The sequence below is a fragment of the Carya illinoinensis genome, chromosome 11 (assembly GCF_018687715.1).
Source record: "Carya illinoinensis cultivar Pawnee chromosome 11, C.illinoinensisPawnee_v1, whole genome shotgun sequence".
NCBI classification, from domain to species: Eukaryota; Viridiplantae; Streptophyta; class Magnoliopsida; order Fagales; family Juglandaceae; genus Carya; species Carya illinoinensis.
Window position 1 is genome coordinate 22,639,213 of NC_056762.1, and position 27,978 is coordinate 22,667,190.

General features: G+C 32.4%; 1 protein-coding gene across 1 annotated transcript; it reads left to right on the plus strand.

Moving 5' to 3' along the window:
• Window positions 1-21,423: 21,423 nt before the first annotated feature.
• On the plus strand, window positions 21,424-26,927 carry LOC122281801 (pectin acetylesterase 8-like). Its single transcript, XM_043093601.1, has 13 exons — window positions 21,424-21,616; window positions 22,710-22,831; window positions 22,973-23,055; window positions 23,405-23,534; window positions 23,643-23,722; window positions 23,833-23,919; window positions 24,007-24,131; window positions 24,238-24,298; window positions 24,624-24,677; window positions 24,759-24,836; window positions 25,726-25,831; window positions 26,266-26,411; window positions 26,568-26,927. The coding sequence occupies exons 2-13, from the start codon at window positions 22,711-22,713 to the stop codon at window positions 26,694-26,696; spliced, it is 1,200 nt and encodes a 399-aa protein (XP_042949535.1). The 5' UTR covers window positions 21,424-21,616; window position 22,710; the 3' UTR covers window positions 26,697-26,927.
• The last annotated feature ends 1,051 nt before the right edge of the window (window positions 26,928-27,978 follow it).

Below are 27,978 nucleotides of genomic sequence, written 5' to 3' on the forward strand. Positions count from 1 at the left end.
TATTTTATCTCTTTTCTCTTGCTTCACGAGAGATGCTGTATCATAATTTTCTCTATAAAAGAGATATTTAGCTCATCTTAATTCGCATCTCATCTTCTTCACTTTTCTGTAATCATACTGCATTTTTATTCTGCAATCTCTTTCTGCATTCTTATCCTACAATCTCTCTCTGCAATGGCTCAGAAATTTTCTCAGGGTCAATATATGAGGTATTCTGCACCTCGTTCATCAGCTGTTCTTGCTTCTACCACAGGTGCTATCATGCAATATAATGATCTGACTCATAGGTCAGATAATGAAGCTATCTATGAGCTTGTGAGTCTCGGTACCCGATACTCATCATCCATTGTCGCATTTTCTCAGCGACTGTAATCCAGAACTTGTGGAGTTGACAATCTCCACGAGAATATTGCTATACTTCAGCGACTTCTTCTGGAGTCCAACATGAAGATAGAATCAATAAAGAAAGAGAATAGGAATTTAAAATCCTTGTTGAAATCTTCTTTTCGATTGCTCACCCCTTTAGATAGGGATGCTATGCAGATTCTTGAAGAACAAGAGCGTTTGAAGAATGAGGTAAAGTGCCTCAAATTTCTGTAATTCTTGCTTCAAGATAATAAAATAATATTTCACAAATATTCATGTTTCTATCTTTTGGTAGATGTTCTGTGTGCTCCCTTTTATTTCTTCTTTAATAATGCACACTTCATATCAAACCCATAATATGAATCTGAAATACTAATTGTATTAAAAGATGGTATTTCATGACTAATAATATCATCCATCTTCCCCTTAAAGCCGCAATGGTTTCAGATTTATATTTCAAATATGTGCAGTTTCATGAGCTCTTCTGGAGCCTCAATCATATATATAAACTGCAATAATAGCTTGTTTCCATTTGCGTTTGGATTGCTTTAGATCATATAAGGATCTTTGAAACTTGATAGAATACATATTTCCAGATGTATTCATATTAGAAGTTTCAGATATTTTCTATCATTCAGGGATTTATATATATATATCATGATCCAATGATCCATATAAATATGCAGTTAATCATGCATATCCAAACTCTCGGTAACTTTCAAGCTAATAAAAATCTCAATATGATTTCAACCACTTTAAAATCATATCAATATTGTTTCTTCGAGAGACTAATTTATGATTTTTATATCACATTTTCATATTAAAAACTTCAGGCTTTTTATATCATGTATATAAATATCCACTGATATTTAACAAAAATCACCTCTTTAGGTGTTTGGACTTCAAGTCCATATTTATCACATTTTACTTAGTGATATCAATTCTGCAGGAATTGAGAAACTAACTCGTGATTTATATATCATATTTTTATTTCCTTTCTATAAATACCCACTGATATTCAACAAAAATCACCTCTTTAGGTGTTTGGACTATAAGTCCCGATGCATCATATTTTACTAGTGAATCAATTTTGCAGAAATTGTTTCTTTCAATTTTGGCCAATATTTTACGTCTTATTCTTCGACGGTTCTTGATTCACTTTCATCATTACTTCTGGTAATGTCAATTGCCATCTCATATGGAAATATGTTGTCGACAACGATTTTATTTCTATCCATAATTTCTCAATTATTCATGAAATGTAACGAGATCTCGTTATTTTCAGGTACCTGTCCCTCTTCAAGGGAAGACATTTTCGTGAAAAACCTCTTCAGGAGGCACTCTTCAAGAGTTTATATAGGAGAATGTTATACAGAGAATTTGAATGGACTTTATTGCTTGTTTTGTGGGTATGGCCTCTTCAGGAGCACCAAATTATTTGTGCCTTTCTATTTTGAGATACTCTATCTTTTGTATCGATAAGTCTCACATGTCTTTATACATGTATTTAGACTGCTGAATTTCTTAATTGTCCTACAGGGACTTCAATCCTCGCTGGGATTTTAGCAGCTAGAATATGAAACATTTTTATCTTATTGTATCCAAAATTTAATTATCATCCGAACTTCTGGTTCACATATGATAATCAAGATAACGTCGAATAATTTCATCTTATTTGCTTCAAGCAACTTTTTCTTTCCACTTTTGGTGGTAAGACTTTATAATAAAAGAATCTTCTGGTTCTTTTATGGACGTCCATATGAAAATCATTCGACTTATCATAATTGATTTTGGATGATCAAGATAACCATGAATGATACAAATATTTTGAATCATATCACTTTTTGATGCATCATAATATTTGATTCAATAATTGTATAATATCATCTCAAAGAGAAAGCTTATAGCTTTTCCAATATGAGCTTCTGACTCGAAAAGATATTTATTATCACGTCCAATTTCTTAGTTTCTTTGAATGAAACGCATCATTCTTTTCACTTCAGGGAATAAAATGATATAAATTCATTATCATTCACTTCAGGGAATGATGTAGATCTAGTAAGACGTGACTAATGATTTTTATCAAAAACTCATTATTTTGCCCAGTCACTGAAAGACCAGATTTAAATTTAGAATATATTGTGAGCGTTTGCGTTTCATATTGCAGGAGCATACTCGATATTGCTACTTCAGGAGCATATTCGAGACGTTCATTTAAATATATATTCTTTCCAAAATTTCAATTATGCAACTTCAGGTGCATAAATAATAATGAGTTTTTGGTACACGTATCACTCATTTAAACTATGAGGTACTCAATAAAATTATTAATTTAGAGCGATCCTTCATGGATGCTCCATTTCCATTCTAAGATAAATTATATCATCAATAATTCATAACAAGTACAAAAAGAATAAATAAAACTTGTATCTGAACTATGTGAATAAAATTATTCACAGATATAATTGATATGTAAATTATGAAAATTTTAATTCACCAATATTTACTTTAAAGATTTCAAATGATATATTGAAAAACTTACTTGAAATAGAAGATTACTATCTTCAGTATCATCTGAACCTTCATGCACTGTAAAAATTAGTAAGATTGAAAAATATCACAGTACATAGCTCCTGTCTGTAAAACTAAAATTATTAGTCAAACATGTCAAGCTAATCATAAAAAAATTTACCTTTATCTCTTATAAAGAGGAAACCAATCAACTATTATTACAATAATAATAGTAATCACTTACCAAATCCAAAATCTCGTGATTCAGATTCATTCCCCATAAGCACCAACCTTTTATTTTATTTTATTTTATTATTATTATTTTTTTATTGTAAAGATAATGCATTGAAAGCACTATAGATTTGATTAGGTGCTCCCATATTCATCCCCCGTTAGCACCCACCAACCCTTTTTTTTTTTTTTTCCTTATCCAAAGATGCTTCCTTTTCCTCTAAACGACAAGAGGGGCTTTATGACTTTTATGACAAGCGGACTTTATTTTCCAACTTTTGTCTCTTTGGGTAGGTGATGAGTGTGCGAAAGTGCACTCTATATACCTTATTATTGGACTAAAATACTAAAATGTGAATAGAAATCATAGGAATTAATGTGTATTCTTAAATTGAATTTCTATTTACGTTGGGATACTCCTAAGCAGTTTTTTTATGTCTAATTTCAGAGTTTATAAAAGAGCAAGTCAAGCCCAGCCAAATTCAAAGGAGGACATTCATGGGGTTTGAGAGCAATTTGGAAGAAAAGAAAAAGAAAAAAAATCACAAAATGAAACCACAAGAAGTCCAAGTCCGAAATTCGCTAGGAGACAGTCTGGACATACTTTAGTCTTTTGACTGTATCTTTTTACTCATATATCGGATTGATGCGATTCTTGATGCATTGGAAATCTATCTTAAAGGGATATAACTTTGTATCTAATAAGGATTTCCAAATTCGAACTCCTGAAGGCTGTACGTGGCTGCCAAGATAAGTCCTAAAATTTAGGCGATTTTTTTATGCGGAAATCAAGAGGACATTAGGGTTTCTTTCTTACCCTATATAAGCATATCATTAGCACAAAATGGAGGGGAGGAAGAGGCAGATCTGAAGAGAGGAAAAAATCACTTCTATGGCCACCGTTCGCTTCAGTTTTCTCTGGAGATTTTTGTTGTCCATTATATTTATGGGTAACTAAATTCTCAAGTAGGGTTAGGGATGAACTTGCACATTAGATGGTATTTCTAATTTATTCTTAATTCATGTATTTGATTTTCAATTGCTAAAACTCTTTTGTTTTATCATTCTCAATTCATCGTTGATGTTTTCTTCTCCGAATAATCATAGAATTTATTGTGTTTATGGATTTAGTCATGCTTTTTCTATTGAATGGATTAGTTCTTTGATTATGTTTGGATCAATTATTTATCTATATTGATTTAATTTTTTGCTGCAATATCGCTTCCTGAGTATATTGTCGTCATTGGATTTTATCAATAGGGGTAGTAATTCACGTTTTTTAAAAGTGGTGAATGTTTTTTCAAAGGGTTACATTTGATTTAAGTCTGGTTATAAATCTATACCTTCCGATTAGGAATTGCGGGAATTGAGTTCCTAATTGAGTTATCCAATGAATTAAGAATAATTAAAATACCAGATTTGTGCAAGGGATTCCCGACGCTCTACTGTTTGTTAAATTTGAATACTTTTTCTGTTAATCACTTTGCTTCACTTGAATTTACATTTAAAATTAATATTTGTTCTCTATTACTTATTTAATATTTTTTCTTTAGTTTCTTTGTTCCTCTTGCTATTCTTTTAATTTGTCTCCTTGTGAAATCGACACCCCAAAGCTGTGCTACAACTACTGCGTTATTCTTTGGGCGTAATCAGTAGGTGTCAAGCTACCGAGTGCTAACCTCACCTATGGCATAGAGGTAGATTCACCGAAAAAATGAAAAGAATCATGGACAAGCTTTCATCGGTAATTTGTCTGGCTTCTTCATCTTCGCTGCTTTCTAAAGAGATCAGGGGGTTAAGATTCTTCATCCAGGAGCTAGAAATTCCTAGCTGGAATATAGCATAAGCAAGTCTGGTGCACCGTTCAAGCATCTCTCTCCAAGTGTACCAGACATCACTGTACACAACATAAAGTCTGTCTCTATAGACCATCGCAGAGCGCTCCTCGGGTCACGTGGTTCCAAGCCCGGCTTGCTCCGCGAGTTTCACCATGTACACGTACTGCTCCCTGGTCAGTAAAGAATCAGATCCCTCTAAAGCTTTACCCAGTTGATCTTTACCCATGTAACCAGACACCTCAGATCTGGTGTTGATCTAGACTTGTAGAAGACCGTGTACTAAAACTGTGTTTGCAGTTGGAGCAGCTAGAGACAGAGAGGAAAATCGAGGAGAAAAGCTTGGTTGCAACAAGGCGAGGACAGCAAAAACACGTCCCTGACTAAACTGGCAGCGTCGGTGCTGAGCCGATCAGGCGAGATCACCATGGTGAGGACGACATGGCTTCTGCGATCTTCTGCAGCGGCAGGTTTTGGAGGTGCGCTACCAACTCGAGCGAGTGAACTGCTGCCCTCTCGTGATCGTAGTCTATGCCAGAGATGGATCACCGAAGCGATACTAGATCATGCTTCCCGGATCTCCTCTGAATACAGTGTGAATATCGAAAAGAAAGTAGACATCGACGAGGACTACTCTCGAGCTCCTCTGTTTGTCCAAAAATGGAGTGAACCGACCGTTTGAAACCGAGGACTGTTTGAACGAGGTGGTGGGGCGTGCCATACTTCTCGATCAAAGAGTTTGGGAACTTGTCAGTGCGCCCATATGGATCTGCTACGCTTGGACACCAGGAGATAGATAAACACGAGATGATCTTGCTTCCGACAGCAAGAGTTGGTGAAGAAGACACCACGGGAGAACACCATGGGTGCTCTGGCATAGGTGGGTGTTGGCCTGGTAGGCGGTGGAGAAAAAATCGCATTCGTACTGATAACGTGTTAAAAAATCATGAAAATAGAGAAAGAAATTCAAAAATAGAGAGAGAGCTCAGAGAAGTTAAGAGAGAATGAGAGGAGATTCTCTTATTAATCTGTATCACATATAACATCAATATACCCATATATATAGGGTTACAAAAGAGACTATGCTTTTGACGACTAGCACTATACATTTGACGGCTAACTCACTATGCTAGCACTATGCACTATGCATTTGACGGCTAGCTAAATGTGGTCATACAATTCAAGATAGTTTATAATAAAAAGAAAATTTTAAATGTCAAGCTTAGCACAGGTATAGATCATAACCCATAAATAAATTTTGGAGGGCTAATAATATTTATCATATATAAGCCTTAAGATCGATGTTGTTGGACCTGGCGATCGAGCTTATTAAAGTCTTAAGATCGATCTTGTCATTAAATTAATGTTTTATTGGTAACATTTTTGTAACTAATTTTTTCTAGAGAGATAAACCATGCATATATAGTATTTTTTTTTTATTGTATTTTGGAGGGCATACTTTGTAGTTCTTTGATAATTATCTAATTATCATTGGGGTGGGGGGGGGGGGGGGGGTTTATTATATTTTATGGATTGGTTAGACAATTTTTTTCATTTGGTTTATAAACCGAAGTAAAATGTTTGTAGAATTCAATATATTGGATTTAAATATTGTTGAATCCAAGGTTTCAAGTTTCATGTAATTATATATATACATATGAATTTTGATGATAAAAAATGAATTTAAAGAATAAAGGAGTCTCAAATTCAAGTTGTCTACACAATAGAGTCAAGCACATCAAGAAACCAAACATAAGCAAGAAGGGAACAAATTCACATTAAAACTCATAGAGTGATTTTGTACATCTCTTGAAAAATTTGAAATTAGGATTAAGGCTCAAAATTAATATTTTATCATAAATCATTAAAATACATTTTCCACATGTGCATGAATATTTTGAAAATTAAATTTAAAAATTTGAAAGATGATCAATTGTCATCTTTCACATGTGCATGATATGATTAAAAGTTTAAATTTTGAAAATATTAAAGATGATTGGTTGTCATCTTTCACATGTGCATGCTTTGTTTGAATATTTTCAAAAGTGATTGATGCTCTTTTTGACTTATACAAAAGATAGATGATTTCGTTTGAAAAATTTGAAAAGTAAATAGTATTTCTTTTGTCATATGTGAAAAGTAAAAAGATTAGGTTTGAAATTTTTAAAAAGTGAATGATGTTGCATTGAAAAATGAAAAAGAATAAACTTTTATTTGAATTTTTTGAAAAGTGAATGATGTTGTCTTTGACAATTGAAAAAGAAAAAACTTTTATTTGAATTTTTTGAAAAAATGAAAGATATTGTCTTTGATATGTGAATCTTTTTAAATTTGAATATGAAATCTTATATGCCTATAAATAGATCATTTGAGAGTTTCAAATTCACAACACCAAGAGCATACTCATATAATTGCAAGTTTTGCAACATTCATTCAAAACTTTCAATCTCTTTTCTAAGCATTGAGCCTTAAACCTTGTTCATTTTGAAAGAGATATAGTTTGTGCTATATTATTTTTATTTCACTCATTGAGGAGTGTTTTTTGATAACCTACCCACTATCAGATCTTGTATTAGTAAAAGAATATGTATAACCCTTGTGCCTGTAGAAAGTGTTCTATACAGGGAATAGTTGAATCACCACGTGTAATGTGATTGCAAGTGTAGAGGGTGTTATACACGGATCCTTTGTAGCTGTGTTGTTCAAATGTATAATAGATTTCTATCTCCACTTGAAGGAGTTGAATAGTGAATTTGAGGATCCTCAATGGGTAGTTTGAAGCAAGGACGTAGGCAGTGGGGCCGAACCTCGTTAACATACTGAGTTTACTTCTCTCTTACCCTTACATTTTATTACTGTTTCGTATTTTGTTTATATTTTATATTGTGTATTTGATTTATAATTATTAATTTTTAAATACCACTTAATTCACCCCCTCTTGTGTTAGTCATCTAGGCAACAAATATAATAATAACTGTGAAATTATTATTTATCTCAAAAGTTTAAGCACATGAAAATGTGTAGATTTAATTATTTGTATTGTATTCTTAATATTTTCCATAAAATACTTAATTAAATGGAGTAGAGTGTAGAGTTGGGGTTTAAATTCAAAACTTCTGTGAAATCACCACTTATTTTTAAAGCTAATGCCAATGAGGAGAGATAAAATTTAATTATTTATATTATATTCTTAATAATAATTAGGGGGAATACTCTTGTATTTTGATATGGTACCCATTTTTATATGATTCACACAAATATGGTCAATGAATACTTGGCACACGGCAGTTTGGAGCCTTTCGATCAATTTAGTTAATTTTCGTCAGAAGGATTTCAATGGTACTACTTTGTTCTCATTTAGTGACGTCTTATGAATGATTTTGTCACGGGTGCCTTGGGCAAGGCTTGAAGAGGTGGATGAGTGAAGTGTAGTCAAGAAGGGTTGCATATGTAAAAGTTGTTGAACTGGGAATAATGGTTTTAATGGAATGAAAGGGAATAAATGAAACAGTGAGTTTTGGTTAAGAGGAAGAAAGTAATTTAGCTTATGGCGTGCTTCGTTTTGGATTAATGAAATGGCGAGTTTGGTCATCTGTGCAATTCATGGCCTGCATTTTATTCTTTGTGTATTGCATTTTGCATTAGAACAATTGTTCATTAGTTCTTCACGACTACAATATATAAGTAGGAGTGAATTTGGAAATTGTATTGAATCATTTATGAAGTGTAGTTCTTGGAGGTTAAGGATCCCTCGAAGATTCTCTGCAAGATTCACCATTGAATATTGTAGATTCATTCTTGTGTGTTCTCTTTGTAAGTGTTGTTCATTAGTTTCCTACATGTGTTCTTGAGTTGGTTACAATAGGTTCTATCAAGAACCTTACAAGTGGTATCAGTTGTAGTCAATCCTAGAAGATTATGATGGCAGAAGGTACGCATGCAGCATTGAAAGGTCAGTAAGAAGGGTCTCAAAGGTAGCAAGAAATAGTGTAAAAGGAGTTGGAGTATCATCAGCACACAATTACTGGGATAACAGAAAGATTAGACCAAGTTTCTGATATGTTGAGATCTTTGGTTGAATCTATAAATGTCATTTCTCATAGAGATAAAGAGGTGTCTAATGAGCCTAGAAATCATGAAGAGAATTGTGTTTTTCAGAAGAGTTTTAGATTGAATTTTTCACATTTTAGTGGAAATGATCCTGTTGGTTGGGTCTTTAAAGCCAATCAATACTTTGATTATTTTCAAGTACCTTTTCATTAGAAGCTAATGGTGGTAGCGCACCATATTGAAGGATAGGCATTGGTGTGGTACCAAAATGTCTTGGATTCTAGGCAATTCAATTCATGAGAGTCTTTAGTTGTGGCAATATACAAGTAAAATTTGGGCCATCAACATTTGATGACCCAATGGAGGCTTTAACTAGGCTGAAGCAAACTACTTCTGTTAGTTTGTATACATCACAATCTGAGGCTTTGTCCAATAGGTTGAAAGGGCTGTCAAAAACGCATACGTTGAGTTGATTTATCAATGGGTTAAAAGATGAGATTGGAATACCTGTGAAAATGTTTAATCCATTGAATCTGGGGGCTATTTTTGGATTGGCAAAGTTGCATGAAGAGTGTGTATTGTCCTCAAGGAGATCTTGGAGGCAGAATGGGCACTATGCTGATAAGTGGCATGTTGATAACATGGGTCTTATTGAACTATCTATTAAGGATCCAAAGAATATGTTTCCTTTGAGAAAGGTTAATTCCTCTTAAATGGATGAAAAAAGAAAAAAAAAAAAAAAGGATTGTGTTACCACTGTGATGAAAAGTGGAATCCCAATCATGTGTGCAAAAACCCTAAAGTGTATTTCTTACATGGGGAAACTAGTGAGGATCAGGAGGTAGTCAATAGTGTGGAAGAAGTTAAGGCACATTTGCTACCAAAATAAAAAAGAAATGTTGAAGAAAGGATTTGAGGAACTTGAGGTTTAAATTCATGCTATCTCTGGTTGTATCAACAGTAATGCCATGAAGTTGCTGGGCAAGATTGGCTCATTTTCTTGTGAACTTAGAAAGTACTTACAATTTCCTAGATCCATTAGTGATGGAAGCTACAAACTTGAAAGTCATAGAAGATGGTAGTCTTCAGGTGAAAGTGGCACATTGTATTAGGAGTCCGGTGGCTTAAGACATTGGGTCCTATCCAGTGAGATTTTACTAACATGTCTATGCAATTTGAAGTTAATGGGAAAAGATTATCCTTGCATGGGCTTAATTCTGATGTAATAGAGTGGGAAGTTGGTGCCAAATTGTTGAAGTCTTCCTTTATTAGGAAGCAAGGATGGCTGTTACAACTAGTGGCAATAGAGTCTAAGGAGTTCAATATTCAAATGAAACCTAAAGTAGAAGAGGATTTATAGCAGTTTGGGTCAGTATTCAATGAGCCAGTGGGCTTACCACCACAGAGAGCTTTTGATCATCAAATTGTATTGAAGGATGTGACCTCTCCATTTCAGTAAGACCTTATAGATATCCTCATTATCAGAAATTTGAGATTGAAAAAATTGTCCAGGATTTGTTAAAGAATGTGTTTATAAGACCTAGCCAAAGCCTATTTTCTTCACCTGTTTTGCTTGTTAAAAAGCTGATAGGATTTGGAGGATGTGCATGGATTATAGAACCCTTAATCAACAAACTATCAAAAACAAGTTTACGATCCATGTCATTGATGAGTTCCTGGATGAGATACATGGTGCCAATTTTTTTTATAAACTTGATCTCAAATCAGTTTATCATCAGTTAAGGGTGAAAGTGGATGATATTTCTAAGACTGCATTAAGAACTCATGAGTACCACTATGAGTTCTTGGTAATACCATTTGGGCTTACCAATGCACCTGCCACTTTCCAATTCATCATGTCTTCAAGCCTTATTTTCAAAAATTTGTATTAGTTTCTTTTTTTCTTTTTTTTAAATGATATCTTGGTTTATAGCCAAGATTTGGTGAAACATATTGCACACTTGAAAATAGTTTTATCTATTTTACAGCAACATACTTTGTTTGCAAAAATGTCCAAATTTAGGTTTGGGGTGAATGAAGTTGACTATTTGGGCCATATTATTTTTGGAAATGGAGTGAGGGCAGATCTAACAAAAATTTCCTCTATGCTAGATTAGACTATTCCTAAGATAGTAAAGGTATTAAGAGGTTTTTTGAGCCTGACTGGCTACTATAGAAAATTTATCAAGAATTATGCCTTTATAGTTGCCTCATTAACCATGTTATTAAAGAAATACTCCTTTATGTGGCCTGTTGAAGCTGAGGAAGCCTTTAAGAAGTTGAAAATTGCTATTGCCAAGCCTCCTGTTTTGAGATTGTCAAATTTCTCTCAAGAATTCACTGTTGAATGTGATGCTTATGCAATGAGACTAGGAGTTGTATTCATGCAAGACAGCCAACCTATAGTCTTCTTTAGCAAGGCTCTAAAAGGTAAAGCATTGTGTTTGTCAACATATGAGAAATAATTCTTAGTATTGATATGTGCAGTGGGGAAATGGAGGCCATACTTGCTGGGTCAAACTTTAAGATAAAAATTAACCAACAAGCATTGAAGCATTTGTTAGAACAAAAAGTGGCAGCTGAAGCTCAACACAAGTGGATTTCTAAGCTTATGGGGTATGATTTTTGCATAGAGTACAAGAAGGGTAGAGACAATAAAGTAGTTGATGCACTTTCAAACAAGCAGAAGAATGATTCACTACATTGACCCTTATTTCATTTCCCACTCCTGTGTAGTTAGAGGAGCTTAAAAATAGTTATGTTTTTCTGTTAAAATTATTGATTTTATTGATGCTTTGCAGCAAGGGAAGCAGGTTTCCAAGGGCTTTTTATCTTCAGCAGGGACTTCTTTTCAGAAAGGGGAAGCTTGTGATTGTTCCTTCATCACCATTCCACCAAAAAATATTGTAACATATCCACTATAGTCTAGAAGCTGGCCATGTGCAATATCACAAGACTTTGCAGAAAGCCAGGATGGATTTCTACTGGCATGGCACGAGGAAAGACATAAGTAAGTTAGTGAAAAAGTGTCAACTTTGTCAGATGAATAAACATGAGACTGTGCTGCCAGCAAGATTACTTCAACCTTTACCTGTTTTTCAAAGTCCTTGGCTTGACATTACCATGGATTTCATTAGGGGCCTTCCATCTTCAAATGGGATGTCTGTCATTTTGACTGTTGTGGATAAATTGATTAAGTTTGGTCATTTATTTCCTATGTCTCATCTTTACACTACAAGTAAGACGGCTTAGATTTTTTTTGTTGGTGTATTCAGACTTCATAGGTTGCCTAAAACAATTGTATCAGACAGGGATGTGGTATTTGCCAGCTTGTTTTGGAGAGAATTATTCATAATACATGAGACTATTTGGCCTTTAGCTCAGCCTACCATTATCAATCTAATCGTCAAGCTGAGGCATTAAATAAATGTGTGGAAGGATAATTACGATCCTTTATTGGATCCAAACCAAAAAGTTAAAGCAAATTGTTGCCTATGGCAGAATGGTGTTATAACATCAATGTGCACTCATCAACTGGATTTTCATCATTTCGGGCATTGTATGGGTTTCCTCCTCCAAAGTTGTTAACATATGTTCCAGGTACTAGTACTATTGCTAATGCAATAGTAGATCAGCAATTGAAGTCTAGAGATGAGGTACTTTCTCTCTTGAAAGAGAGTTTAAAGAAGGCTCAAGATCGAATGAAGATCTATGTTGATAGAAAAAGATTTGAGAGTTTTTGCAATTGGTGAACAGGTTTTTCTCAAGTTGCAGCCCTATAGACAAAATTATGTAGCCATGAGACACAATATGAAGTTGGCTCCTAGGTATTATGGACCATTTTAGATCATTAAGAAGATAAGTATGGTGGCTTATAAGTTGAATTTGCCTTCATTCTCAAAAATCCATCTTGTATTTCATGTTTCAAGCTTGAAAAAGAAACTTGGGGATCACATGTCTCCATTACCCACATTGCCTCCAGTTGATAGTAAAGGGAGTGTGCAACCTGAGCCAAAGTGTATCTTGGAAAGGAGAATGAGGAAAGTACGTAACCATACTTTGACTGAAGTTTTGGTTTAATGGATGGGGGCTTCCATTAAGGATAGTTGATGGAAATTGCTTTGGAATCTCAGATTTTCATATCCTCATTTAGTAGGCACAATTCTTTGATTTTTCATGGGTGCCTTGGAGGCAAGGCCGTGAAGAGGTGAGGATTGTTATGTTTGCCTTGGGCAAGGCTTGAAGAGGTGGATAAGTGAAGTGCAGTCAGGAAGGGTTGCTAAATTGAGACTAACGGTTTTAACAGAATGAAAGGGAATAAATGAAATTGTGAGTTTTGGTTAAGAGGAAGGAAGTCGTTTGGCTTTTGGCGTGCTACATTTTGGATGAACGAAACAACGAGTTTGGTCATCTATGTAATTCATGGCCTGCATTTTATTCTTTGTGTGTTGCGTTTTGAATTAGAACAATTATTTATTAGTTCTTCACAATTGCAGTATATAAGCAGGAGTAAATTTAGAAATTGTATTGAATTATTTGTGAAGTTTAGTTCTTAGAAGTTGAGGATTCTTCAAAGATTCTCTGCAAGATTCATTTTTGCGTGTTTTTTCGGTGAGTTTGTTCATTGCTTTCCTGCATGTGTTCTTGAGTTAGTTACAGTAGGTTCTATCAAGAACCTCACAGATTTCCGCTAACAATATTCCATGTTCCGACATTCTTATTTTGAAATTGACACACATTTACATATACATGACTATCGTTTATAATTCCATAGGAGGACTTTTTTGTAATTACAACTAAAAGAAAAATGCTCAGCATATAATTAAAACACGTCGCTTTTCTTTCAATCACTTTAATTTTTACACAGAAATTAACATCATTTGGGATGAAAACAAAAGGGCCAAGTACATGGATGTCTTAATTTTTCGTTGTCAATCGTGTCATGTAAAACACGATAATTGAGTGGCATGCACGTAATTTAACCAAGTCCATACGCCTCATGTTGGATAGTTGGGATGCATTTCCTTTTAGGCGGCTGCTAAGTCCACCGACTACCGAGAAGGTTCTCGAGAATTTCTATCGATAAGTATAAAATTTATTATTTTTTTAAAACAATTACAAACTTATTTAATATACTTTCTTAATTTAAAAAATAAATAAATAAATAAATCCCAACATCAATAGCCTTATCGACGGTTTTCGTGGAATAAGCATTTTCCTTTGTTTTTAGGCCTTAGTTAGGTAATATTGCATTCATAGTACAAATTGTTCAATTATTGGTGCAATTATTCAGAGTCCATATTTATGATGTTTACGTTGATATTATTCTTGGATTGATCTCAAGTCGTGGTGGGGTTGGTACTGGTTCTCATTAATATTGCCTACTAATAATTCTAAAACAAGATGAGATAGCATTAATGTCTGGCCCATGCATTCTCTCTAAGCTATGTTTTTACCCATCCTTTGACAAACAATTAATTCAGCATCTTTGATGTCTTGTTAGTCAAATAATTATTACGTATCTTAAAAGTCATGAATAAAGTAATTCCAATTTGCAAGCTTTTATATCTAATAAATCATGCGACATCATGGGATTATGTTACGCGTCATGATCAAAACGGCATCAATAAAAATTCTATTTATCATCTTCTAAATCATAAATTAACATATGATTTAAAATTTTTATATTTTTATTTAAATATATACATATTAATATGCAAATATATATTTAAATAGAATATTAAAAATAATAAATTATATATTTACACAACAATGAGATAATCTCTCCTTTACGATGGCTTTTTTATGATCATCGTAAGTTTTAGTCGTTTGACTATGATTGACGTTGTGCATTAATGAGATTATTATTGAGTTGGAAAATAACTTAAAACTGAATATAATATATTATCAATTTCAAAATTTAAGTTGGAATGGACAGCATCCATTAATGTAATAAAGGTTTTAAGTGTTTGAATTATTTGGCTTTCTAATCTAATAATTCCATCTTACAAATATAATCGTCAAAATGTTGTTATATTTTGAACAAGTTTTTACATTTAGCTATGTCGGTTAAGGTTTTTTTTTTTTTTTTTTTTTTTTTTTTTAAGTTTTTGGGTTTTAGATTTTCTTTTTTCATATGGAATATTTGTTTTAAATTTTATTATATTTTTTTACTCATCATCCTTATATCACACACTTATTATAAAAATAAAAAGATAAAATAAAATTTAATGTGTGGTATAGTAATGATGAGTAAATAAATTATATATTTTTTTAAATTTTTTAAATAATTAAAGATATTAAAAAAATATTATAAAAAATGATAAAAAAAAAAAAAAATTCTATCTTTCTCGTACGCGTAGAAACGACACTCCTCTCATCCCACGAGAATATAATTCTGGTGGCCAGAGCTATCGACAAAAGAGGCAGTACAAGCACGAGCATGCAAAGATGTCCGATTCCAGCCTTTCCCACCGTCAAAACCACTACACCATAAATGAATACGACACGCATAGATGTCACGTCAGATCACATATTACAATATTTTCAAACTAAATATTTACATTCAAATATATACGTACAATATTTTCAAACTCTTTTATCTAATTATGGTATATATTCTTTCTTCAATCATTTATGATGTCTAATGGACTTCTATCGAATCCAGATGAAAGTTCTGACAAGGAAAAAAAAAAGTGAAGTCGCAAACAATGGTGGATTAAGAATTTCTTTGATTGGAGATGAAAAATCTTAAATTTTCAAATTCTTTCTAGTTAGTAAAATAAATTAATTGGTTAATATTACACTGCATAATGCATATCATATATATATATATATATATTTAAATTTTAACCACATATTTAATAAGAAAAAAATATAAAAAATTATGTGTGATGTGTAATATAAAAATGATGAGTAAAATTTTTCTACGACAATATTAAGTAATAGCTTTCTCTTCAATCTATTTTCAATTAATGTAATAGAGTCTAGAGGTGCCGATTGCACTGCCTGGACGGGAGGCCATCAGTTTCGTCTCCCGCCCACATATTGGGGGGAGGGAGAGTTGGTTTCCCGGGGACTCTCCGTGGGCAGGTGCCCCTCTCAACATGTTGAGGGCGAATTGCCCCTAGTATCATCCGACCACCTACCGTCCACACTAGTGTTGACAACCAACTGAAAAACAAAGAAAAATAATCTAAAATTCAAGACAAAACTAGGCAGAGAGAGAGAGACTACAAGGGAGGGGGTTTAACCCTTAAATCAAACATAATGTAAAACGATAATGTTTTATTAATAAATTAATTTTTTAAATATATATATGTGTGTATATTAGATATATATATATATATATATAGATAGATATCTGGGTGAATGGGGGTAAACTCTGGGCAGGCCCGTCCCCTAATGCCTAGATGCATGCGAGCATCTGCCCACAAGACCCTCGTCCGCTAGCAGGGCCCTATTTCCCTACCTGGCAAGGATCGGATATGGTGGTGTAGCCTTGTCGCACCCTTATTAGAGTTTGGCCTTTTCCTTTCATCGATACGATAAATAAGGTCTCGTTTAATTATATAAATAAGGTAAGATGAGAAAATATTATTATAATATAATTTTTTAATATTAATTTTATTTTAAAATTTAAAAAAATTGAATTATTTATTATATTTTATATAAAAATTTAAAAAATTTATAATAATTAGATGACATGAAATGTGATAGTTTAGTAACTAAATAAAGCCTTAAATAAATATCCTTACTATGCAATTCACCAGGAGAAATATACTAAACACAGACCATCGCTAAAGAAAAGAGATATTGACGGTATGTTTCTATGTTAACTCGACTTAGGGTATTTTACATAGAAATATATAAATATAACATTGTCTTTTATAAATATCATAATTATATAAGGAAAAAAAAAACAGTCTTTATTGCTTTCGTTTTTTTCCTTTTCTTTTATCACCGACAGAATTAGGTAGTCAAGCTAGACTTGATAAACGGATGGTGTCAAAGTATTTGTTATTTTCTTTTATGACTAAAATTGTTTCAAATTCTATGTGTCTGTTGAACATTGTTTGAGAATACAAATAATAGAAACGAGGAAAATGCTGGGACCGATGAATTGGACCCTCAATTTGACAGATGATTGTGTTTTATATATTTTTTAAAAAAATTTAATAGTTAAATAAGTATTTATTAGTAAATTGTAGTTTCTTTTTTCAAAAAATATATATTCAAAAATAAAAAAAGTTGTGGACAACCGGGTTGGGTCCCCGCGCAGCCTCACGTTCACGTGAAAAAAAGAGAAAAAAACAACCTCGTTCTCCACTTTCTCGTTTCCCTACCCACATTTCCTTCTTTTCCTTCTTTCCCCTACATTTCCAGAACTAAATACTTCACCCATTTCATCTTTCAACACCGAAATCAACCAAGCACCTTTCGGATCAGTATAAAGTGCTTTCCTTTCTTCATCAAATGGTAAATGTTTTTAATTAATTCAATAAATAATGCATTGAATCATGAAAACTACTGTTACCTACCTTACAAAATCGATACTTCTTTCTTCCTGGTCTAAAGATGAATTTTTTGACAGCCTTAAACACATAGTGAGAATGCAAGAGCGAGATGTCAAGAGTAACGTTCTGAATTTTTGAAAGAAAAATGGTGCTTACAATTACAAAGATATGAATGAAATAGAAATGGTAGAATGTGAAGACGAAGCACACCACTCTCTCACCCACAATGCCGCGACTCAGAGATCTGGAAGTTGGGACCGCGACTGCAACTACGGGACAGCTATCATAAGTGGAAGGACAATGATACATCACTCTCTATTTTATAATTTATCTATAATTTTATATTAAAAAATTAATTTTTGGCTTTAATTCAAAATAATTGTTCTAGTAACAGTTTAAAATATAATAAAAAAAATTATTTAATCCATAGTTGTAAACTAATAGTAATATAATTGGAATTATATAATTTTTCAATCGGTATTTCCTCCTTCCGCTGTTTTGATTGATTGATTGATTTTTTTTTTTAATATTATCAACAGTATGCCACGTCCAACCTTAGAAGAGTTATTTAAAAAATTAAAAAATTAAAAAAAAGAAGAAGAAGAAGAAAATAAAAATATATATATATATATTTTACATCGGTCCGCTGTCGGTACCATTTATCGGTATCCGTAGCAGGACCTAGAAACAATAATTGAAATAAAGTTGAAGAACTTGAAAAGTCAAATGCAAAGTACTGGAGAGAGGCTGACAAAAGTGATAAAAAAACAGAGAAACAGGCAGCCATAAAGCGATGTGATGGGCAGACAACCAGCTAGCTAAGAAGCCGCGTTTCTTATCGGTCTTTTTTTTATATGTGACCACAGTTGTCTTCGAGACCTGGGATGATACTGTCGGTGTTGCATAATTATTTTCTTCCCCCCCTCTAGTTCACAATATATACATTTATGTTTATAGAATATATAATTAATTATATATATATATATATAATAAATCTTATTAATTGAGTTGATAGATAAATACACTACATATTATATACTTAATACAATTTAATAATAAAAACAAAAAATTTAAACTAATTGATGTATAAAGTTTTTATAGTAGTAATTATTGCCTGTATCAAATCCAAAAATATAAACAAACTTAAGAAGTTATGTCTATAATTTTAAAACTTTCTTTTTGTTTACAACTATATATAAAAAATACGACTTTCAAACTATTCAGGACCATAATATAATGAACCTTAAAACCCATTTACAAGTTCGGTAAGACCTTTTAACTAAAATTGTAGAATAACTAAAATATGAACATAAGAAAACTCAAGCAACAAGACCATCAAGTTTCAAAACTTCAAACCTAAATGACTATCCTGAGTCTAATTTGAAATCTTTGACTCAAAAGCTATCATTTCAAAAGAAGTAATTTTCCACGACTCTAAAAAATATGTGAATTGAAATGAGGAGCTGACACATGCTTAACAAGTAGCAACTATTTTTTAAAACAAAGGTTGGCAACATACAATATGAACAGAATAAAACACCAATTAAATTGAATTTCAAATCTTAAATTTTTTATTTACTCGTTACAATTTTTCTAAAGTTTCAAACAAAATATAAAAAATAAGTAATTTTTTCAAACTTAAAAAAAATATTTTAATAATATTTTTATTTAATTTTTTATTTCTCATTTTTTAAAATTTTATAAAATATTTTAATTTAAACTATTTCATTATTATTTACAAATTATTTTATTATTATTTCTAATTTTTTTAATCTCATTTTATATCGATATTTTATCGAAATTAAAACTTAATAATTTGCATAGCCTGGAAAAGCATCTTTTAAATGCTGCTCTCATTTTTGTGTTTTTTTAATAGGCTTAAATGGTAGGAGGGGGCTGAGGAGCAAGTAAAAACTAGCAATTAGGGGGAGTTAGATTCGATTCGGTTCAGTTTCAGGAGGTTTTATAGACCCGACCTATTCAATTTAGGATTTTCCAACCCTAGATTGATATTTGCATTTCCATACATTTTTTGGAAGAAAAGTGGATAAATTTAGAATTTAAATAAAAAAATTATATATATTTCTCTTCAAAATTATCACTAGTGCATATTTTAGTTTTTATTTTTATTTTTTTCAAACAATTTTAAGCATTTTTAATCATTAAAAAAATTACAACTTTATTAATATTCACGTCCTTAACTATTAAGAAAATTTAAAATACTCAAACCAATGATAATTTTGAGGGACAAAAATATAGAACTAAGTATTTTTTTTTATAAAAGAATTACGTAAGATTTGCGCAGACTAAAGTAAAGATGGGTGGGGCTACTCTGTCGCCTCACCCTTACCGCTGGGCTTACCGCCTAGTGCAAAAATTTTTTTTTTAATTTTTTTACATAATTTTTTAATCACTTTCTTAATCATTAAGTAAAAAAAAAAAATATACCAATACACTTAAGATCCATTTCTTAATCATTAAGTAAAAAAAAAAAAAAATTTTCCGAGCGATACACTTGAGCGGTACTGCCCAGGCGGCAAAATGGCTTTATCCAAGTCTAAAACTCTACTTAATTTTATTCTAATTTTAAAAGTTACCTGATGATCAAATCTTAGTTATTATGGTAAATCAGGGGGTTGTTATCCAAAGTTCTTTAGCGTAAATCATACCAATTATGTCTTTTTCTTCAAATTTAAACTAATTGTTAAATATATCTTAATTTCATTGTGACTTAACAAAATATTCAAAAGTAAGATTGAGAAATTATAATTATTATTATTATTTTTTTGTTCTGAAAAAAAGTGTGAAGAAAAAAGAGTATGGACCGACCAATCATGTTGTAGTAAATCAATTATTAATTGGATGACAGCTTAGATAGAATCATGGTGGAACCGGACCTAACAAGAGATTTATGAGCCCTTTTAACCGGTCCCACTCCAACTTTTCGCCGTCAATCATGGTCAAGATGTGTAGGTAGACGACCATCCCAGTCCCACTCCTCACGAATTATCTTCTTCCACGTAGTCGAGCTTTAGCATGTACACAATTTACTCATATACAATTTAGAAAATGATAAGGCTATTCATTTACATTTTTTTTATTTAATTTTTAATTTTAAGATAATGACTATTAATAAAATTATATATTTTTTAAATTTCTTCTTAATAATTAAAGATATTAAACAAATATTTAAAAAATAATAATAAAATTTCAAATCTTTATAAATAGTAAATGGGTAGTTATTACTATCTTATTTTTATTTTAAAATTAAAAAAATTAATTTATTTTTTGTATTTATTTAAAAATTTTAAAAAATTATAATGATTAGATAAAAAATTAAAAATTAAAAATTAAAAAATATTTATATTTATTAAATTTAAATATTGAGATAAAATAGAATAGCACGAGACGGCTGTAGATTAAAGTAAAAAAGTTATTCTATTTTATTTTATTTATTTTTTTATATTTTAAAACTTTTTTAAAATAAATTTATAATATTATTAAAAATATTTTCTTAATGACTAAATAAAAAAAATCATCCGGACACAATTGGGATAGAATCTATAGCATTTATGAATATAATACGATAAGATGAATTAAGAGGTAGATACGTGTGGGAGTCCTCATCCTGACTTCCTGAGCTAGCTCAAACCAGAACCTGTCTAATTCCGGCATCGACGTCCACTCATTTATTACGTTGCGTAATAACACGCAAACAGTAAAGATTCGTTACGGGAGATTCGAGTCGGGTTGACCCACAAGCCCGACCCACGCACAAGCAAATAAACTAATCCTATTGGGTGGTTAGTGAGAATGAGTGTCGGCTCTTGGGTTCTCTGCTTCCACTGCTCGACCCGTGGGCATCTTAGCACTTGCTTCGGACGTGTGTTTTTGTCTATATAAAGTATCTCTATGAAAAGCATTCGTTGCTCCTCATAAAGGCTACCGCCAGTTCTTTTCCCTTTCATTGCTTTCTCCTCTCTCCCAGTATTTGACGTGGTTTTTGCTTTCATTTGGGAGCTCTAGGAAGCAATGTACTGAACTGGGTTTCATTCACATTCTCTCAAAACTAGCTGGTTCAGGTTCCCTCCTAATTTTCTAGTTCAGGTACAGGTTGTAATTCGTGAAATATGTACTGCTTTTTTTGACAGTTGGTTATATATAGGTACTGCTTTTCTTCATAGATTTGGTTCATTTTCTGATCGTAAGCTATTCATCAAAGGGAAAGAAAAATAAAAAGAAATTCATTAAGTGGATTTAACTAGGCGAAGTAATAGAAAATATTTTAATAATCAACTCTAATATATCACTAAGTTTTCTTCATTTATCAAAAAAAAAATATATCACTAAGTTTTCTTTCATGTATGAGATTTGGACGAAGGATGAGCAACTCTATATTTGGTTAGAATGGCATGTGTTGTGTCAATCTAATATATGATTACATCAGTGATAACAATGAAATTCTCCTGCTATACCTTTTTAGTGTGTTTTCGTTTTCTTTTTTGCACATATATTTATATATCTTGTAGATCTTTCTTTTCTACATTTTTTTTCTTCATATTTTTGGATATTCTACCGTTGTAAACGGGGAAAGGGTGAAAAAACTCTCTTCTTATTGATCTTGCAGAGTTTCTGTTCTTCAAATCAAGTTTCAAACTCTACGGGGTCATATTATGTTACCACACCATGATGTATCTAGCATCTAAAAATGATAGTTTGAATTTAAATTCAATAAGCTTTACAATATAAAAAGGTTAGATTTAGTTTGGTTGAGGCCAAGTTGTGGTTCTTTTGTTATGTTTGAAGCAATTGGATTTTGGTTTTGTCAGGTAACTCAGTATTTTACACTAATTTTTTTATTTCGTTTTTTTGAAGAGGGAAGATGATTATTTATTTATGATTATTCATCTTGTAAATTCTAGGATTTCCCTATCAAAAGAAATAGAGGGTTGAGAAATTTTTCTAGATGCTTAATATCTTTGTTATTTCAACCTAAGAGGAGGTTACTCACGTTTATGATTATTCTATTTATATTTGGGAACCAATTATGTGATAAATGCATTAAGCTTCTTGTTGGTCAATTTATTTTCTACAGATAATCCTGACTGGAGTGATCTGTTTTTATTTATTTTTATTTTATTTATTATTATTATTTTTTTCCCTTGTTTTATCTCGACTTTTGTCAATATTTTCTGTGCAGAATGGCGTTTGCAATATTAGCCCAATGTTTAAACCTTCTATTATGTGCCTTGCTACTGCTCAAAACAGAAGGCTTTAATGTAGGAATTACTTATGTCCAGAATGCTGTAGCAAAAGGAGCTGGTAAGAAACTTATTTCAAAATAAACTGATTATAATTGAGCCTTTCTTCTGTTCCTTTCAGAATTTAGTCCTTCCCCATAAAATAATTGAACTCATTCAAACCTTTGTTTCATTGTGTTTTTGAATTTGACCTGTTCTGCAGTTTGTTTGGATGGAAGTCCGCCAGCTTACCACTGGGATAAGGGATTTGGTGCCGGAATGAACAATTGGTTGGTTCACTTTGAGGTTTGTCCGTTTGCCGTACCCTATTTATTTTATTTTTTTAAACCAAGGAAACAGGGGCATAATGCTAGAACTGATTGCCAATAGAAAGAAGAAAGGGGGAAAATGCTTCTACTGAAACAGCTTTTCTGATGCCAAATTAGTACAATAATTCCAATTCTTCATGGGCTAGAGAAAGCTGAATATTGTATGCTTGTTTACATATTATGATATTCGAATGTTACAATTTCTTCCAAATGTAGTTCTCAAGGGCTTTAACAGTCTTGTTTTGTTGATTCTTATGCTATCTAATACACTTCTATTATTTATATATTTATATTTTTGACCATCCTGTCTTTGCTCTGATTCGCAGGGAGGTGGATGGTGCAACAATGTCACCACTTGCCTTTCTCGTAAGAGCACTCGTCTAGGTTCATCTAAGGAAATGGTCAAGGAAGTTGCTTTCTCTGGCTTGCTGAGTAAATTTCAAAAGTTTAATCCTGGTATGACTTAATAGTTCACTTATTTAAATATCGTTTCAACTTGTATGATCCCCCATTCTCCTTAGCTTTGCTTTCTAATGAGATTAAAAAAACTGTTTTAATATCCAGACTTCTACAACTGGCACAGAATCAAGGTTAGGTACTGTGATGGGGCATCTTTTACTGGTGATGTGGAAGCAGTCGATCCGGTAAGTTATTCAAAATTCTGAAAGTTTTAATTTTGAGGGAACTCCTAATTCCACTATATCCTATGTTTTTTGTATTTCTTGGGTTTTTAACTGGCTAATAATTTGATCAGGCAACTAACCTTCACTTCAGAGGAGCAAGGGTTTGGCTTGCCATTATTGAGGATCTGTTGTCAAAAGGAATGAGAAGTGCTGAAAATGTATATCTTTATAATCATTTGTTGATTATAATTTATAACCCTCCTCAAATCATCATTCCAATAACTCATTAGGACTTGTAACTACAGGCTATTCTCTCCGGTTGTTCGGCTGGTGGATTGACTTCTATTTTGCATTGTGATAAGTTCAGAGCTCTTGTACCTATGGGTGCTAAAGTTAAATGCCTGTCGGATGCTGGTTACGTTATCAACGCGTAAGCTCATATTCTTCATCTTCCATCTGGACTTCATCATCATCCAGTACAGAGTTAGCTTAAGTTGTGCATTTATGTGATTTGACACCAAAATATTGTGTAACAGGAAGGATGTTTCTGGAGCACAACACATTGAAGCATTTTATAGTGAAGTGGTTGCAACACATGTATTCATGCTCTCTCTCAGATGATTAACTTGTGTTTTGCAATTTTATGGTTTTAGCTCTCTATGCTGCTACAGGCTGTTTAACTTTTGCGTTCATTTTTCAGTGGCTTAGTTATTGAAATCTCTCTCTCTCTCTCTCTCTCTCTCTCTCTCTCTCTCTCACACACACACACACACACACACACACACACACACTGTCAAGCAGGAAAATAAACATAACTATTTTCTCTTTCAAGGAAAGGAGAGCTCCTCCATTTTTTAAGGCTTGCATTCATTCAAAAGCAAAACCTGATTCTTTAAAGTGAGCGTGTTTGTTTTTGGTGTAGGGTTCAGCGAAGAATTTACCTTCTTCATGCACCTCAAAAATGAAACCTGGGTTGGTAAGTACGCCTATTGTGGTATTACCTTGCACCTCACCATTTCCTCTTCAGTGTTACCACTAATTCTAAACTCTATTGTAGTGTTTCTTTCCCCAAAACGTGGTACAGCTAATCCGAACACCAATATTTCTTGTAAATGCAGCCTATGATTCATGGCAGGTGAGCTCATTCTATTTTTTTGATGAATGAATGTTTATTGCAATTCTTTCAAATTTCATACATTGAGTTCACCATTCTTCCTCTGGTTCTACCTTGAAATTTGTACATATGATAGGTTCCATTACCTTAGTAAAGAAATTAATGTATAAACTGAAATTAGAAAACCTGCCACGTTAACTAGGTTTAAGACTAGAATTACGGGTCCATTTCTTGACCCCAACTAATTAAATTAAATGGGGGGTGAACGTTGTGCTGCTGTCCTTCGTTTTCAGAGGATGGGAACTTCTTAAGCAGCACTTCTGAAGTACTTTAACTTTGATGAAACAGCTTCAAATAGGAGGAAAGATTTTATAGATGATATTTGAAGCTATAAATAATCCAGTTTCTACTATTATTCCATTATTTATTTAATGCCATTTTTGCTTGATAAAATTGGAGCCCGAGGCCAAGTGTTAATTCACCCACTCCTTTTCCACCTGACCTAAGGCGTCGGTTTGGACCTTTGGTTATTAGGGAGAAAATAGTAATTTGCTTTTTGGTCTGGTTTAAACCTATGGTGGTGGTGAACTTTGTATCATGATCTCGACTTTGAGCTCTGTTATGTCAGGTAGTTCAATATCACCAGGTATATTTGTTTGAAATTGGAGGTGTTTCTTTTTCTAACATCTTTCTTGACACCGGCATCAAATGAGATTTGAAGATGGTTTTGTCCACCTTTAATTGGCTTTTGTTACTGTGCTTTAGCAAATATCTGTGACCTAAATACTAATGATAAAATGTAACATATATTTATAATTTTTTTCGTATTTATTTATATAAATTTTGCGGTAACCTTCTGCCTTTCATACCTTTCATATCTTGAATGCCTGAACTCATTGTTCTCTGTCAGATAAAAAACATTTTGGCGCCTGGTGTTGCTGACCCCCATGGCACCTGGCATAGCTGCAAACTTGATATAACGAAATGCTCACCCACTCAATTAACTACCATGCAAGGTGAATACCAGAATCTTCTAAATTCCATAAAACAATTCTTCAAGGAGACAAGCAAAGAATCCTTCAAGAATACCATATCATCCTAATAACATTTTATAGTTTTTAGGATCGTGGAACGCTCTCTATTTATCGAAAATGGATCATGAAACATTCTCTAAAACCTTAATGTGAGAAATTCAGTTTTTTTTTTTATTTTTTATTTATTTATTTTTTATGTACTTTCTTTTGGGGCTAAGGGTAAGGAATTAGTCATCATCTGGGAAATGGGTCAAATCATCTGTGCAAATAAATAAATGGTAACCCTGTCTGCCATTTGCACAAATACTTCTAGGAAACAACCAAGAATGGCATTTATATATGATAAAGTACATCATCATTGATAATAACAGCCCGCTTCTGGAGATTTTACTAATTATCTAGATGTTTGTTTTCAGATTTCAGGATGCAATTTTTAAGTGCGGTGAGTGGACTGGGCGCCTCTTCATCTAGAGGATTATTCATAGACTCTTGCTATGCTCACTGCCAAACCGAAACGCAGGAGACATGGTTAAGGGATGATTCTCCAATGCTGGGTAGAACAGTAAGATACATCTTTATCTTCTCCATTTGTTTATCATTTTTGTTGTTCATTATTACAACTTACTTAATTTTACTTCGTCTGTTTCACTGCTTGCTTTTCCAGTTTCCCTTTGCAGAAACTAATTCCATTATTATATTAAACAAAAATGTTCTGCAGACAATTGCAAAGGCAGTTGGAGACTGGTATTATGACCGAAGTCCATTCCAAAAGATAGATTGCCCTTATCCTTGCAATCCCACTTGCCACAACCGTATTTTCGATCCTAATGAACACTCAGTATTATAGATGGATTAGGCCAAGTTAAATCATTTGTATGAATGGTAACTATCACTATCAGTAGAAGATAAAAAGAAAAAGGGGAAATTAGTGATTGATCAAGTCTTCTGAATAAGCAAAGGGCACCACTTCACTAAACCTATGTGCTGGGTGTCTTCCATGGTTATTGTATTCAGTTATTATTCCCAATAAAAACAATGTACCCATAGTTGATTATGCTATGAACATCTTTCTATTAAATGCTCTGAACATCATTCATTTATAAAGTATTGGAGTACTCTTATCATTTATTTTTCAATGTTTAATTTGATAAATTTTTTTTTTTTAAAAAAATGATCAAATTATAAATAGATTTTTTTCTCGGTTAAATTATGGAGGTGGACGCACGCTAAATGTGGGCTCCGTTTGAGTTGTTTTCTCATTGTCTCCGTGAAATATAGTAAGAAAAGGTCCTTTACTATAGGCTAAGGGGCATTTATTAATATTATCATTTATTAATATCATAATATAAAGTACTTTTTAAATTTTGTGTTTTTATTTATAAATTATTTATAAAATTTTATAATTTTCTAAATGTCAAAGGAGCCATTAGTCAAACTTTAAACCCCTACCTTTATTTATATTTTATTGGATGTCTGAAAAAGTGTTGGTTCGGAATTCTAAACAAGGGACCTTTCCCCAACTTTTGGTCTCAATCTCTCTTTGGGGGTGCGGCTGGTGCCCATCTCGATGATTATTGACTCATCGTTGCTTTTGTGCTTTAGTTAGAAACCTGGAGGGCCGTCCCTCCCTCCATTGAGTCAAGCATTAAAAATGTGAGATGTTTTGTTTAGTTGTTGAGATGTATTGAGTGAGACTATAAATAATAATATTTTTTATAAATTTTATTAAGATGAATTTAATTTTTTAAATTGAGATGAATTTAATTTTTTAGATTAAAATATATAAAATAGATTGATATGAGTTTAACTTTTTTTTATAAAAATTTAAAAAAGTAATGAGTCATATCAATGATTTGTTTGAAATGAGTTGAGTTTAGTTTAACAACCAAACACAATCATAATGTTAATAGATACAACCAAAACAAGACTTCCAGAAGTTGTTATTGTAGTAATCTGGTCTGATTATTTTAAGGTTGGAATATTAATAATTTTTATTAAACTTAAATTATATTTAATGGACCATATTGGATAAGCCCGCGAGTTATAAATCATTGATGTTGGTTAAGAGTTTTACTTAGACTCAATAACTTTTAATCTCATTTATTATTTTTTGAATGAGTTAGATTCAT

What these genes read in the sequence shown, in the direction of transcription:
- LOC122281801 (XM_043093601.1), top strand. Translation starts at nt 22,711, where the DNA reads ATGGCGTTTGCAATATTAGCCCAATGTTTAAACCTTCTATTATGTGCC. An exon ending in TGCTGTAGCAAAAGGAGCTG is followed by an intron (nt 22,832 to 22,972) that starts GTAAGAAACTTA and finishes CCTGTTCTGCAG; the next exon opens with TTTGTTTGGATGGAAGTCCG. An exon ending in CAGCCTATGATTCATGGCAG is followed by an intron (nt 24,837 to 25,725) that starts GTGAGCTCATTC and finishes GTTCTCTGTCAG; the next exon opens with ATAAAAAACATTTTGGCGCC.